Genomic DNA, 14,099 nt, shown 5'->3' with positions numbered 1-14,099 from the left:
CCCACAGTTAGAATCACTCACCTAGGCTCACATTTAACCCCTTGATCACCCACAATGTTCACCCTCCTTCCCTGCCAGTGTCATTATTACAGTAACAGTGCATATTTTTTACCACTGATTACTGTAGTAATGTCACTGGTCCCCCCAAAAGTATCAAAAATGTCAGTTAGGTGTCCAATCTGTCTGCCGCAATAACGCAGTCCCGCTAAAAATCGCAGATTGCCGCTATTACTAGTAAAAAAATAAAAAACAATAAAAATGACAAATCTTTCCCTTAGTAGACGCAATAACTTTTGTGCAAACCAATCAAAATACGCTTATTGGGATTTTTTTTTAACCATAAATATGTAGCAAAAAACAAATTGGCCTAAAATGTTAAAAAATGTTGATTTAAAAAAAAAAAAAAATTTGAGAATGTCATATAGCAGAATGTGAAAACTATTGTTTTTTTTGTTTTTTTTTTTCAGAATTGTTGCTCTTTTTTTGTTTATAGCGCAAAAAATAAAAATCACCCAGGTGATCAAATACCACTAAAAGAAAGCGCTATTCGTGGGGAAAAAAAGGACATAAATTTTATTTGGATACAGCGTCGCACGACCGCTCAATTGTCCGTTAAAGTAACAGTGCCGAATTGCAAAATATGATCTGATCATTAAGGGGGAAAATCTTCCAGTCCAGATATGGTCAAAGTGGATGTAAACCCGATTCATGAAATTTGACCTGGGTACATATATCTGTAGTGTTTACTTATCTCTATCCAAAGCCCTGAATCCCATGTCTTTCTGCTGCTCCGTTCTTCTGTTATCAGCATGATAACTTCTAACAAGTTCTCTGCAACAGGAGATAAAAGTAGCTGCAAATTTGTGTCGGGCTGGGGGCTATAAATAGATTAGCAGATAGCTGGTCTATTCACAGCACAGCTCTGCACAATCCTTCGTTCCTCTGCCTATGTGGAGGGGAGGGGGTGTGCCTTTCCTCCAATCAGCTGTCACACTGTGTATGCCAAGACTCCACTCCCACTGCTGAAACAGGAAGAAAAAAATCTAACACGATGTATACAGTATATAAAGCTGAAGACAGCAGATATACAAACAAAATTTATATAGGGAGATTTGTTTCATCTCTGTGTATCATCTGAGGCTGTTCACTTCACTGGGTATATGTGAGGGTTTACATCCACTTTAAGACACACTGCAATACAAAAAGATGGTGAGGGGAAGTGTTGTTACAGAAGTCAGAGTGGGAGCAATAGTAAAAAACGCAACTGAAAACAACAAAAGAAGTCACATGTAAAAGGTATCAGAAATGACTGAAAATGTACAAAAATAATAGAGACACTTTCAGTTCTCTTTAAGACCTTGCCACCCTCTTAAGAGTGATCTACTGTGGAACGCTTTTTAGAGGGTGGTATAGCAGCAGCTGGCAGGCATTCATGAGGTTTCCTCGTGATGCCTGTTTTTTTTTTCACTTTATCTTTAACCACTTGCTTACTGGGCACTTAAATCCCCCTCCTGCCCAGGCCAATTTTCAGCTTTCAGCACTGTCGCACTTTGAAAGAGAATTGCACGGTCATGCAAAACTGTCTCCAAATGAAATTTTTATCATTTTTTTTTTCAAAGAAATAGAGCTTTCTTTTGGTGGTATTTAATCACTACTGCTGAACTAACAAAAAAAGACACAAAATTTTAAAAACAGAAAACAAAACAGTTTTTATAGTTTGTTATACAATTCTGCAAACAGGTAATTTTTCTCCTTCATTGATGTGCGCTGATGAGGCGACATTGAAGGGCCCTGATAGGTACTGGTAGGCTGCACTGATGGGCACTGATAGGCTGCACTGGTGGGCACTGATAGGCGACACTGATGGGCACTAATAGGTGGAACTGATGGGTGGCACTGATGGGCAATGATAGGCACTGGTAAGTGACACTTATGATGGGGCACTGATTGACACTGATAGGTGGCACTGGTAGGTGGCACGGGTGGGCACTTGTAGATGGCACTTGGGGCACACAATCCTTTCCTTTTCGGGACCGATGTCCCTCTGACAGCAGCCGGCGATCATTTTTGTTTTTACTCCTCACACTGACAGTGTGAGGAGAAAAAAACAGCTGATTGATCGCCGGATGCTGTTTACTTAACATGATCAGCTGTCATTGGCTGATAGCTGATCACATGATAAGGGGGCGGGACTGCCCCCTTACTCTGATCTGTGTTCAAGGGAGGCTCATGGACTTGCTGATCACAGAGCGAGTTGGGTGCGCTCCGCAGGGAGCGCGCAGGCCGCTTATGCACAGGAGGACGTCAATGTACGCCCTCCCGGCAATTTAGGTCCACACTGTAGCCGTCATTCAGCTATAGCGCGGGCGCCATCTAGTTAATTGCCAAATGGCAATTTTACATTGCAGAACTTTGCCACAACTGCAAGCCAAGTGTTCGGCTCACAGTTGTGGTGCAGCCCTACTGATATCAATGGGCGAGTTTGACAGACAATGCAACCTGTATCACACAAGGCTGTCTGTACAACACAGGGGGCCTTTACAAATGAAGCCATGAGGAGATGGGGGATGATATCTTAGAATATGTTTCATACACCTTCCTAAAGAATTCACCATCCCTGCATCGTGAATTGCGTTGCTGGTGTTTAATGCATTATCTATGATCGATAAATATCTCCTTTATGAAGGTACAGATTCAAAGAACATCTTTCATCAAGAAGGATCAGAAGAGAAGATTTAATTGGCTAATTGGATACCTGATTGTGAGAGCTTTGGCTATTCAGGACACATGTTAAACGCTGTTTGATCTCCATAATTTGAAATCTCCACCGTCTGGTAAGAGGCCAACATTTATATATTCTGGAAGGGCAATTTATTTCCACTGGAGCACCATATATGAGTTTGGAGCACTAAGCACTTTTTGAAGCACTCAGATAAATATGAATTCAATAATTAAAGGGGCTCTTCAGTCAATTTTTTATCTTTCCATCTATTAAATCCTCTGCCCTTGTTGTTTTAACTTTGGATAGTAAAATTATTTTTTCTACCAGTAAATACCTTATACAGCCCACCTCCTCTTTATTGTCTGGTAATTAGCCTAGGCTAATAACATCATGCACAGCTCTCCCTCTCACTCTTGTGAGAGTTTGCCAGCAAGAGAGGAGGGGTGAGTCATAGGAGATCGAATGAGAACTGCATAGCTGGATGAGGACGTAGATCCACGAGTATTCATCAAGAGAGAAGAAATGTGCAGGCAAGCAGTGGTGTGAGTGCGTCTGTCTGTTAATATGCGAGTGTGTGTCTGTATATATATATATATATACACATATATATATATATATATATATATATATATATATATGTGTGTGTGTGTGTGTGTGTGTGTGACTCTGTATGTCTGTGAAAATCCAGGAAGTGAACAGTCAGCAGCTTCAGCTGCCCACAGTTAAAATGGCTGCAGCCAGACTTCTGTCGCATAATTGGCAAGTACAGAAATATAGTATGTATAGAATAATATGCAAAGTGGTTGGTGGGAAGCTTCAGAATGGCAAAGATGTTTTTATTACAAATTATGTAAGCAGACTGCAGTTTCTCTTTAAGGGTTTTTTTTTTTTTTTTTATTAAATGGTTATTTATTTTGTATATTTATGCAATTTTGTTGTGCACATGAGTTTATAATAGGCACTGATAGGTGGCACTGATATGGAGGCACTGATGGGCAGCACTAATGGGCACTGATGGGCAGCATTTTTGAGCACTGATTGGCAATGATGGGGCTGCTCTAGTGCCCAGGATTATCTGTGTACCTTACCCCTGTCAGGATTGAAGGTTACCGGCTCTCCTCTCCTCACGCTGTCACAGCGCCTGAGGAAAGTACTGCATATACTGTACATGCACATGAACATATGAACAAAAAAAATAGTACAACAATCAACTAAAAAGCTAAAATATATCTCCAACTTCATCCTGTAGCTTCTCATCCAAAACTGACAGCTTTGCCAAACCCAAATCTTTCACCCTCATCCAACCCCCTACCGCAACACAAGATCTTATACATATCATTACATTATTATTACATAACATTTTATCAGTAAAAAAGAGCTGCTAGTTTGATGAAAACTTCTTAATACGCGGAAATCTACCAACTGAGAATTTTTCAGAATATTAATTTATCAACTACAGTGTCAGTTACGACTTTGGAGTCTCTACCTGCTGGCAAATCAAGATGTGATGTATATAGCCTATCTGGAAGGTTTATACAGGGAGAGTCCAAGGCTGCAGATAACACAAAAGAGTCCATCTTCTATCAGCTTAGAGCTTTATTTAGCTATCACCATATCTTGTAGGTCTCGTTAAGACCCGGTTCACACTACTCCGACTTGGGACGCGACTTGTGCGACCTCAAATCGCCTCAAGTCGCTTGTCATTACAAATTCAATGTAAATGAATAAGAGCCATCTTAATATGCACTACTGAATTCGCTCCGACTTCAGAAAAGGTTCCTGTACTCAGTGGCGGCTGGTGCTCAAAAGTTTGGGGGGGGGGGGGGGCGCAAAAAGAAAAATGTAATAGGTATTGCTTCGCAGCAAAAAACGCGGTAAAAAAATTGCGTGACTTCGAGGTCATGGTACAAGCATGGCACAGGTGATGGTATAGGCATGGCACAGGTGATGGTATAGGCATGGCACAGGTGATGGTACAGGAGATGGTATAGGCATGGCACAGGTCATGGTAAGGGCATGGCACAGATGATGGTATAGGCATGGCACAGATGATGGTATAGGCATGGCACATGTGATGGTATAGGCATGGCACATGTGATGGTACAGGCATGTCACTGGTTATGGTACAGGAGATTGTATAGGCTTGGCACAAGTCTTGGCACAGGTGATGGTACTGGCATGGCACAGATGATGGTATATGCATGGCACAGGTCATGGTACAGGCATGTCACAGGTCATGATAAGGGCATGGCATAGGTGATGGTACAGGCATGTCACAGGTGATGGTATAGGCATGTCACAGGTCATGGTAAGGGCATGTCACAGGTCATGGCACAGGTCATGACACAGGCATTGCACAGCACAGGCATGTCACAGGTCATGTCACAGGTCATGGTACAGGCATGTCACATATCATGGCACAGGTCATGTCACAGGTCATGGTACAGGCATGTCACATATCATGGCACAGGCATGTCACAGGTCATGTTACAGGCATGTCACAGGTCATGGTAAGGGCAGGGCACAGGTCATGGTAAGGGCATGGCACAGGCATGTCACAGCACAGGCATGTCACAGGTCATGTCACAGGTCATGGTACAGGCATGTCACAGGTCATGGCACAGGTCATGGCACAGGTCATGGCACAGGCATGTCACAGGTCATGGCACAGGCATGTCACAGTTCATGTCACAGGTCATGTCACAGGTCATGGTACAGGCATGTCACAGGTCATGGCATAGGCATGTCACAGGTCATGGCACAGGCATGTCACAGGTCATGGCACAGGTATGTCACAGGTCATGGTAAGGGCATGGCACAGGTCATGGTAAGGGCATGGCACAGGTCATGGCACATGCATGTCACAGGTCATGGCCCAGGCATGTCACAGGTATGTCACAGGTCATGTCACAGGTATGTCACAGGTCATGTGACAGGTCATGGTACAGGCATGTCACAGGTCATGGCACAGGCATGTCCCAGGTCATGGCACAGGCATGTCCCAGGTCATGGCACAGGTCATGGTACAGGCATGTCACAGGTCATTGCACTGGTCATGGTACAGGCATGTCACAGGTCATGGCACAGGCATGTCACAGGTCATGTCACAGGTCATGGTACAGGCATGTCACAGGTCATGGCACAGGCGTGTCACATGTCATGTCACAGGTCATGGTACAGGCATGTCACAGGCCATGGCGCAGGTATGCCACAGGTCATGGTAAGGGCATGGCACAGGTTATGGTAAGGGCATGGCACAGGTCATGGCACAGGCATGTCACAGGTCATGGCACAGGCATGTCACAGGTCATGGCACAGGTATTTTACAGGTCATGTCACAGGTCATGGTACAGGCATGTCACATATCATGGCACAGGTCATGTCACAGGTCATGGTACAGGCATGTCACATATCATAGCACAGGCATGTCACAGGTCATGGCACAGGTATGTCACAGGTCATGGCACAGGTCATGGCACAGGTCATGGCACAGGCATGTCAAAGGTCATGTGACAGGTCATGGTACAGGCATGTCACAGGTCATGGCACAGGCATGTCCCAGGTCATGTCACAGGTCATGGCACAGGCATGTCACAGGTCATGGCACAGGTCATGGCACAAGTCATGGCACAGGCATGTCACAGGTCCTTGCACAGGTCATGGTACAGGCATGTCACAGGTCATGTCACAGGTCATGTCACAGGTCATGTCACAGGTCATGGTACAGGCATGTCACAGGTCATGGCACAGGCATGTCACAGGTCATGGTACAGGCATGTCACAGGTCATGGCGCAGGTATGCCACGGGTCATGGTAAGGGCATGGCACAGGTTATGGTAAGGGCATGGCACAGGTCATGGCACAGGCATGTCACAGGTCATGTCACAGGTCATGGTACAGGCATGTCACATATCATGGCACAGGTCATGTCACAGGTCATGGTACAGGCATGTCACATATCATGGCACAGGCATGTCACAGGTCATGTTACAGGTTATGTCACAGGTCATGGTACAGGCATGTCACAGGTCATGGCACAGGCATGTCACAGGCATGTCACAGGTCATGGTACAGGTCATGGTACAGACATGTCACAGGTCATGTCACAGGTCATGGCACAGGTCATGGTACAGACATGTCACAGGTCATGGTACAGGCATGTCACAGGTCATGGCACAGGTATCCCCACAAACGCTTACTGTACAAACTAAGGAAGGTAGGTATGGACCATAAGGTGAGTACCTGGATAGAGAACTGGCTTCAGGAGAGAGTCCAGAGGGTGATGATTAATGGGAAGTACTCGGATTGGGCGGGTGTGGAAAGTGGGGTCCCCCAGGGTTCTGTCCTGGGACCAATCCTGTTTAGTTTATTCATAAATTATCTAGAGGAGGGGATATCTAGTACAATCTCAGCATTTGTGGATGATACTAAACTAAGCATGCCAATATCTTCTATGCAGGATGTGGAAACCTTACAAGCGGACCTGAACAAAATAACGGGGTGGGCAACTACATGGCAGATGAGGTTTAATGTTGAAAAATGTAAAGTAATGCACTTGGGGGCCAGAAACCAGAAAGCAAGCTACTCACCAGGGGGTGGGAACCTCTGGGTGAGTCTAGGATGGAAAGGGACCTGGGGGTACTGGTGGACAACGGGCTTGGCAGTGGCATGCAATCCCAAGCCGCTGCAAGCAAAGCCAACAGAATACTGGGATGTATAAAAAAGGGGATTCACTCCAGAAATAAAGAGATTATTCTCCCGCTCTACAAGACTCTGGTCCGGCCACATCTGGAGTATGCTGTCCAGTTCTGGGCACCAGTCCTCAGGAAGGATGTGCTGGAATTGGAAAGAGTCCAGAGAAGGGCAACAAAAATAATTAGGGGAATGGAGGACATCAGCTATGAGGAAAGACTACAAGCACTGAACCTATTCTCTCTGGAGAAGAGACGATTGAGGGGGATATAATATCAATGTACAAATACTGTACTGGCGACCCTAGCATAAGGAACAAACTATTCAGAGAAAGGAAATACAATAAGACACATGGCCACTCACTAAAACTAGAGGAAAGGCAGTTTAACCTTAAAATGCGTAAGGGGTTCTTCACTGTAAGAGCGGTAAGGATGTGGAATTCTCTTCCACAAGCAGTCGTATCAGCAGGGAGCATTGATAGTTTCAAAAAACTGTTAGATGGACACCTTAGAAACCACAACATACAGGGGTATACAATGTACGGTTAAAAGCAAACACACACTCACATCATAGGTTGAACTGGGTGGACTGATGTCTTTTTTCAACCTCACTAACTATGTAACTATGTCATGGCACATGTCATGTCACAGGTCATGGCACAGGTCATGGCACAGGCAATGTCACAGGTCATGTCACAGGCATGTCACATGTCATGTCACAGGTCATGGTACAGGCATGTCATGTCACAGGTCATGTCACAGGTCATGGTACAGGCATGTCACAGGCCATGGTACAGGCATGTCACAGGTCATGACACAGGCATGTCACAGGTCATGTCACAGGTCATGTCACAGGTCATGGTACAGGCATGTCACAGGTCATGTCACAGGCATGGTACAGGCATGTCACAGGTCATGTCACAGGCAAGTCACAGGCATGTCACAGGCCATGTCACAGGCCATGTCACAGGTCATGGCATCGCTGCAGCGGCTTCAATCACTTACCTGCTCTCCTGGGCTGGCTCGCTGACTCGACCGTGACAGTCACTCCACACTCATGCTGCGCTGCTCCTCTCCTCCTCCTCGTCGAGTCCTCTTCATTCTGCGGCGGGAACCGGCAGGAAGGTGAGCGGCTTCTCCTCTCCTCGAGAGTGACTCCTCTTCGTTCTGCGGCGGTGGGAACCAGCAGGAAGGTGAGCGGCTTCTCCTCTCCTCGAGACTCATCTTCGTTCTGCGGCGGCGGGAAGGTGACCGGGCGGTGACGGTGAGTGACTGATGCATGCACCGGCAACGCCCCCAACAACGTCAGCAGGGATGTCCTGAATCATGATTGGTCCAGGCTGGAGTCTGGACCAATCATAAGCCAGGACAGGACTAGTGGGTAGTGTCGGGGCGCATTGCTTGCGCCCTGGTTACACCCAGAACGCCCACCAATCGGTGCCTCTGCCTGGGCCCACGTGGGATTCCAAACCCCACCCCTCATAGCCAGCAATGAGTCCGGCGCCCCGTAGTGGACAAAATGGTAATTTTTTTTTCTTTGAAGATTTTTTTTTTTTTTTATTATGATGGGGGGGGGGGGGTGGCGCCCCTGCACCCCCTATCGACCGGCCACCACTGCCTGTACTACTTCAAGGTGACCTGTATCCGACTTGTGCCCATAGACTTCAATGGGAGTCGCCTCTAAGTCGGATCCTTATCTATTTTCAAGCGACTGTGATCAGACTTTCCAGGAAGAAGAAAAAGGTTACCCAGGCATTCCCCACAGACAAAGTCGCCTATCATTTAAGTCTCTTCAAAGTAGTGCACAAGTCGCACTAAAAAATGCTAAAGTCACGCTAAAAAGTCACTTCTTCATGGGGCGACTTTCTGGTCGCGTTAGTGTGAACCGGATCTTACACTTATGTTGCTTTCTAAAGAGTGATCTGTGTTGGATCACTTTTTGAAGGGCATTTGACAGGCAGTGAGGAGGTGATATATCACCTCCTGTTTTAACCCCTTAAACTGCACACCAATGCCCTGCAACTGCGTGCATTGCATCAGTTGAACAGGTCAGGTTCGCGGGTGGTTTAAAAGTAAAACTAAAATAACAAACATGTCATACTCACAGCCCCAATCCTCTTTTTTTGGGTTCCTTGACTGCCGCTCCAGGCTCCTCCTCTTTGGTGACTGCCTCCAGGGAAAGTCACTTTCCCTGGGGGCACCTGTGCATGCTCGCTTCTAAGCCACCCACTCTGTGTCTATTAACACAGAGCTGGCGACTCGGCCGCACCCCGCTACCTCATTATTGCATTTGATTGACAGCAGTGGGAGCCAATAGCTGCCGCTGATAGAAATCTGCCCAATAAGGAGGGAGGCAGCAGCGAGAGCCACTGCTGTTGTGCAGGTCATTGGATCAGATCGGGCTCAGATAACAAAGGGGGGGGGGGGGGTCCTGCAGCGCAGAAGGTTTTAGAACCACTTGAGGCTTTAGAACCACTTTAAAGCCTTTTAATAACTACTGCAGTGTCTACTTTTTAGTAAAATAGACCTACCTGCTCACTTGCAATCTTTTATGGAATGTACACTGAGCTTCACAAATTCAGCGCAGTTTTCATTACAGCACAGAGCCTGTGTGGCAGGATGACGTCATCCCTTGCTGGCCAATGAGAATTGCCACAGCCCAGCAACTGGAAGAATCAGGATAAGAGATGCCAATGCCAGTGGGTGCCATTGTATGTAGGTAAGTATCACAGAGTTTAGCTCTGCTTTAACAGAGAGCAGTTGGGGGATGGAAAAGAAACGTGGCTCAACCACTTGTTTTTATGCTGCCTCAAGTGTAAACCTGGCCATAGGGCCTTGTTAGACCTTTAAACTGTGGGATGACACAATTATTTATAATGGCACCCAACACAAGTGTCAATGGATCCACGTTACAGCGCAACACCATACTTTTTGGTGTAACGCTATAAAAAAAAAGAAAAAAAAAAATGCAGGTCAGGTTTTTGTTTTATTGCCGTGCTTTGGCAGCCCATTCCTAAGCAATAGACCACCTTAAGGCAGCTCAGGTTAATGAGTGGATTATCAAAAGTTTGTTAAGGTTCGATTCACACCTATGCATGTTGCTTTTGAGCATTTCTGTAGTGCTTTTTGCTGTGCATTTGCTGTGCATCTTTGCTGTGCTCCACATTTTTTTTTTACTATGATTTTACAGCAATTTGCGTTTTTATATGTGTTTTTTTTTTTAAATTTGTTGTTGGGCAGATTTAAAAACGCAAAACACAAATTGCAGCAAAATCATGGTAAAATCGCAATACTTGCTTTTTGGATGCAGGTCCATTGAAGTCCATTACATGCAAAACGCTGCATTTTGCATGAAAAAAAGTCCCCGACACTTTCCAAAAATGCCGAGGCATAAAAATGCATTGATGTAAATGGGTTCCATAGGTACCTATGTTAAAAAAATTAAATGCATTATTACAAAAAGCATGAAAAAACTCATTAGTGTGAATCCAGCCTTACAAGGTGCTAATACAGTCACTTTTGTAATTTTACAAAGCAATATGATTTTAGTCGGAAGCCCTCTTTAAAAAGAACAAAGTGATTTCCCAGTCTGTCCAATAATAACCTTTGTTGGTTGTCACCCGTCCCCCATCGCCCCTTCCTGTCCATCCTTGGTCACAGCGGTCAGCTTTGGACATAACTGTCCCTGCTTGTGTGTGGATATATTTATATCTTGTTATTTCTTATTTATAGGGGTTTGATTAAATATTGTGGTTTTTGGATAAAAAAAAAAAAAAAAACTGACGAAAACATAGGAAAACAGAAGCCCTGATGAAATACAACGTCATTATCAAGGTCAACATATTTCCACACTTGCCTGTGTTATCCTTAAAATGTGAGCTCGTAGTAAATAGATAACTAATTAAATTGGAAACTGCCCTCAGGTGTTTCAATAGTTCCTTCCCAAAGAACTCCAATCTTCAAAGGTTTTAAAGAACCCATTAACCTGGATCAATAGGAAAAATGGAAACAGCGAATGCCTCATCATCTGAGACCATTAAATGTACCAGATGCCTTTGGGAGGCTTGATAGAGATCTTTTTCACTGGTTTCTTCATTGACTCTTACCTGTGGATCAAAAAGGAAGTAAAGGCGCCCTCGTCTTATTTGGAGCACAACGTATTCTTCCTGAGTTCCCGCTGACACAGCACACACCAGCAGCCCGTCCGCTTCCTTCGTCCTGAATTGTATTTTAATACCTATTGATCAGGAAGAGAAGAGAGTTATTATAATTACTTATAGAGTCCAGTTGTCTTGTGAACACCAGAGAAATGCAGTCAGGCACCGGTTACTGCCACAAGCTATTCACATGACTTATGTTGGTGACCCCAGAGGACTTTTCTTCAGGTGAAGAGATGCAGGTGATCTTCTTTATTAACCACTTCAGCCCCGAAAGGTTTTGCCCCCTTAATGACCAGGCCATTTTTTGCAATTCAGCATTACGTTATTTTACAGACAATTGCACGGTCGTGCGATGCTGTACCCACATAAAATTGATGTCCTTATTTTCCCAAAAATAGAACTTTTTTTTTGGTGGTATTTGATCACCTGTGCAATTTTTTTATTTTACAAAAAAAGCGACAATTTAAAAAAAAAAAAAAATACTTTTCACTTTCTGCTATATAACATTCTGTAAAGAAAAAAAAAATCTAATTTTTTCATAATTTTAGGCTAATTTGTATTCTGCTACATATTTTTGGTAAAAGAAATCCCAAAAAGCGTATTTTGTTTTTTTTGCGCAAAAGTTATCGCGTCTACAAACTAGTAGTAGAAATTATTTTCTTCTGTTTTTACCAGTAATGGCGGCGATCAGCGATTTTTAGCGGAACTGCGACATTGCGGCAGACAGGTCGGGCCCCTAACTGACATTTTTGACAATTTTGGGGAGACCACTGACATTACTACAGTGATCGGTGCTAAAAAAGGACTGCTACTGTAATATTGACACTGACAGGGAAGGGGTTAACCCAGGGGTGATTAAAGGGTTAAGTGTGAACCTAGGGGGGTGTTTTCTAACTGTGGGGGAAGGGGTTTGTAAAATGAAAACAGAGACCTGTGATCCTAAATAGGAGGATCACTGACGCTCTGTGTTCAATACAGAGAGAACAACATCTGCTGTGTTTACAATGGCAGACCGTCGTTCTCTCTCCACGGGGAGTGATTGTGGGGGCCAGCCCCGTGGATCGGCTTCCCTAATGCCTAATGGGGACGCGCGCGCCCCCAGGAGCGCTTCCGCGAACCAACGTACCTATACATCAGCTCATGCAGCTGAGCCAGCCTGCTGCAGTATATCTGCAGTGGGGTGGGCGGGCCGCAAGTGGTTAAAGCAAACCTGTCAGGAACATAAAAAACAACCTTCCACTTTGTAGTGGACACTTTGTGGTTGATTGACTAAAGGCAAATAGACTGTGCACTTTGCAAAGTGCAGTTGCACTCTGCAAGTTTAGTTGCACCAGAGCTTAGTAAATGGGATAAAGCTTCACTTTGTAAAGGGTACCCAATCATGTGCAAGGAGATTTAAACAAAAAATGCATTCTTGCTTGCACATGATTGGATGATAGAATTCAGCACGGCTTCCGCTCATTTACTAAGCTCTGGAGCAACTACTCTTGCAGAATGCGGCACTTTGTAAAGTACAGAGTTTATTTGCCTTTAGTAAATGAACCCCTTTTACTGCTGTGACCCCCACTGCCTTTCTGTAAAATAGCTGGAACCTCCAGGTATGGTGGAGTATAGGACACGCCACTTGGCCCTCCACAAGGTAGGGCACTGGGGTCATAGTGGCCCATCTTCAGGCCCATATGCTGTCACATGATCTTCAGGGGTGTCATTGGTGTGCGATAAGGCTATCTATTGTGAACAATTGACCGTAAAATTGTAAGGGGTAGTTATAAATATCTGAGCAACAGGGGAAAGTAAGGAGAGTACAGTGTTATTTTGCATCAAATCTTGATTTAGTTCTGATCATAGTCTTTTGACTAAAATGCCATTTTAGTTTTAGTCATATTTTAGTCATCTGAATTGTTTTCGTTTTTAGCCTTATGTAGTCGACTCAAATCCCCAGTACATTTTAGTCGACAAAAATTATTTTAGTTAACTAAAATATAATGGGTTTAGTCAAATTGTAATGTATTATTTAAGCCTTTCTCTAGAATTTCCAAACTCAATATGTACTCCTGGAGTAAAAAAAAAATCTGATCTCAATGTTTTTATTTATGGTATGAAGGTTTGAACAAACTACACGCTCTGGACGGTGGTCTGAGGAGGCGTGCAATGCACAGTTCTCCGAATGGTCTGAGGAGGCCTGTAATGCACACACTTCTCTGGACAGTCTGAGGAGGCCTGTAATGCACAGTGCTCTGGGGGGGTCTGAGGAGGCCCGTATTGTACACAGTGCTCTGGACGGTGGGCTGAGGAGGCTTGTAATGCACACAGTGCTCTGGATGGTGGGCTGAGGAGGCTTGTAATGCACACAGTGCTCTGGATGGTGGGCTGAGGAGGCCTGTAAATGCTGCACCATGCTCTGCACACTAGTCTGAGGAGGCCTGTAATGCACACAGTGCGTTGGATGGTCTAAGGGGGCCTGTAATGTACACAGTGCTCTGAAGAGGCCTGTAATGCAGTGCTCTGACAGTGGTCTGAGAAAGC

General features: G+C 44.8%; 1 protein-coding gene across 1 annotated transcript in view; it reads right to left on the bottom strand.

Moving 5' to 3' along the window:
• The window catches only part of USH2A (usherin), a gene marked incomplete at its 5' end in the record, with an annotated part of 1,334,617 nt that overhangs the window by 844,727 nt on the left and 475,791 nt on the right, over positions 1 to 14,099 (bottom strand). The window contains one exon of the mRNA XM_082250984.1: positions 11,520 to 11,650. Coding sequence (XP_082107110.1) covers positions 11,520 to 11,650 — 131 coding nt within the window. The remainder of the gene's footprint in view (positions 1 to 11,519; positions 11,651 to 14,099) is intronic.

Source organism: Pelophylax lessonae (genome assembly GCF_965119305.1).
Source record: "Pelophylax lessonae genome assembly, chromosome: 3".
NCBI lineage: Eukaryota > Metazoa > Chordata > Amphibia > Anura > Ranidae > Pelophylax > Pelophylax lessonae.
The sequence above is the reverse complement of the archived record's forward strand: the minus strand, read 5'-3'. Positions and strand labels throughout refer to the sequence as shown.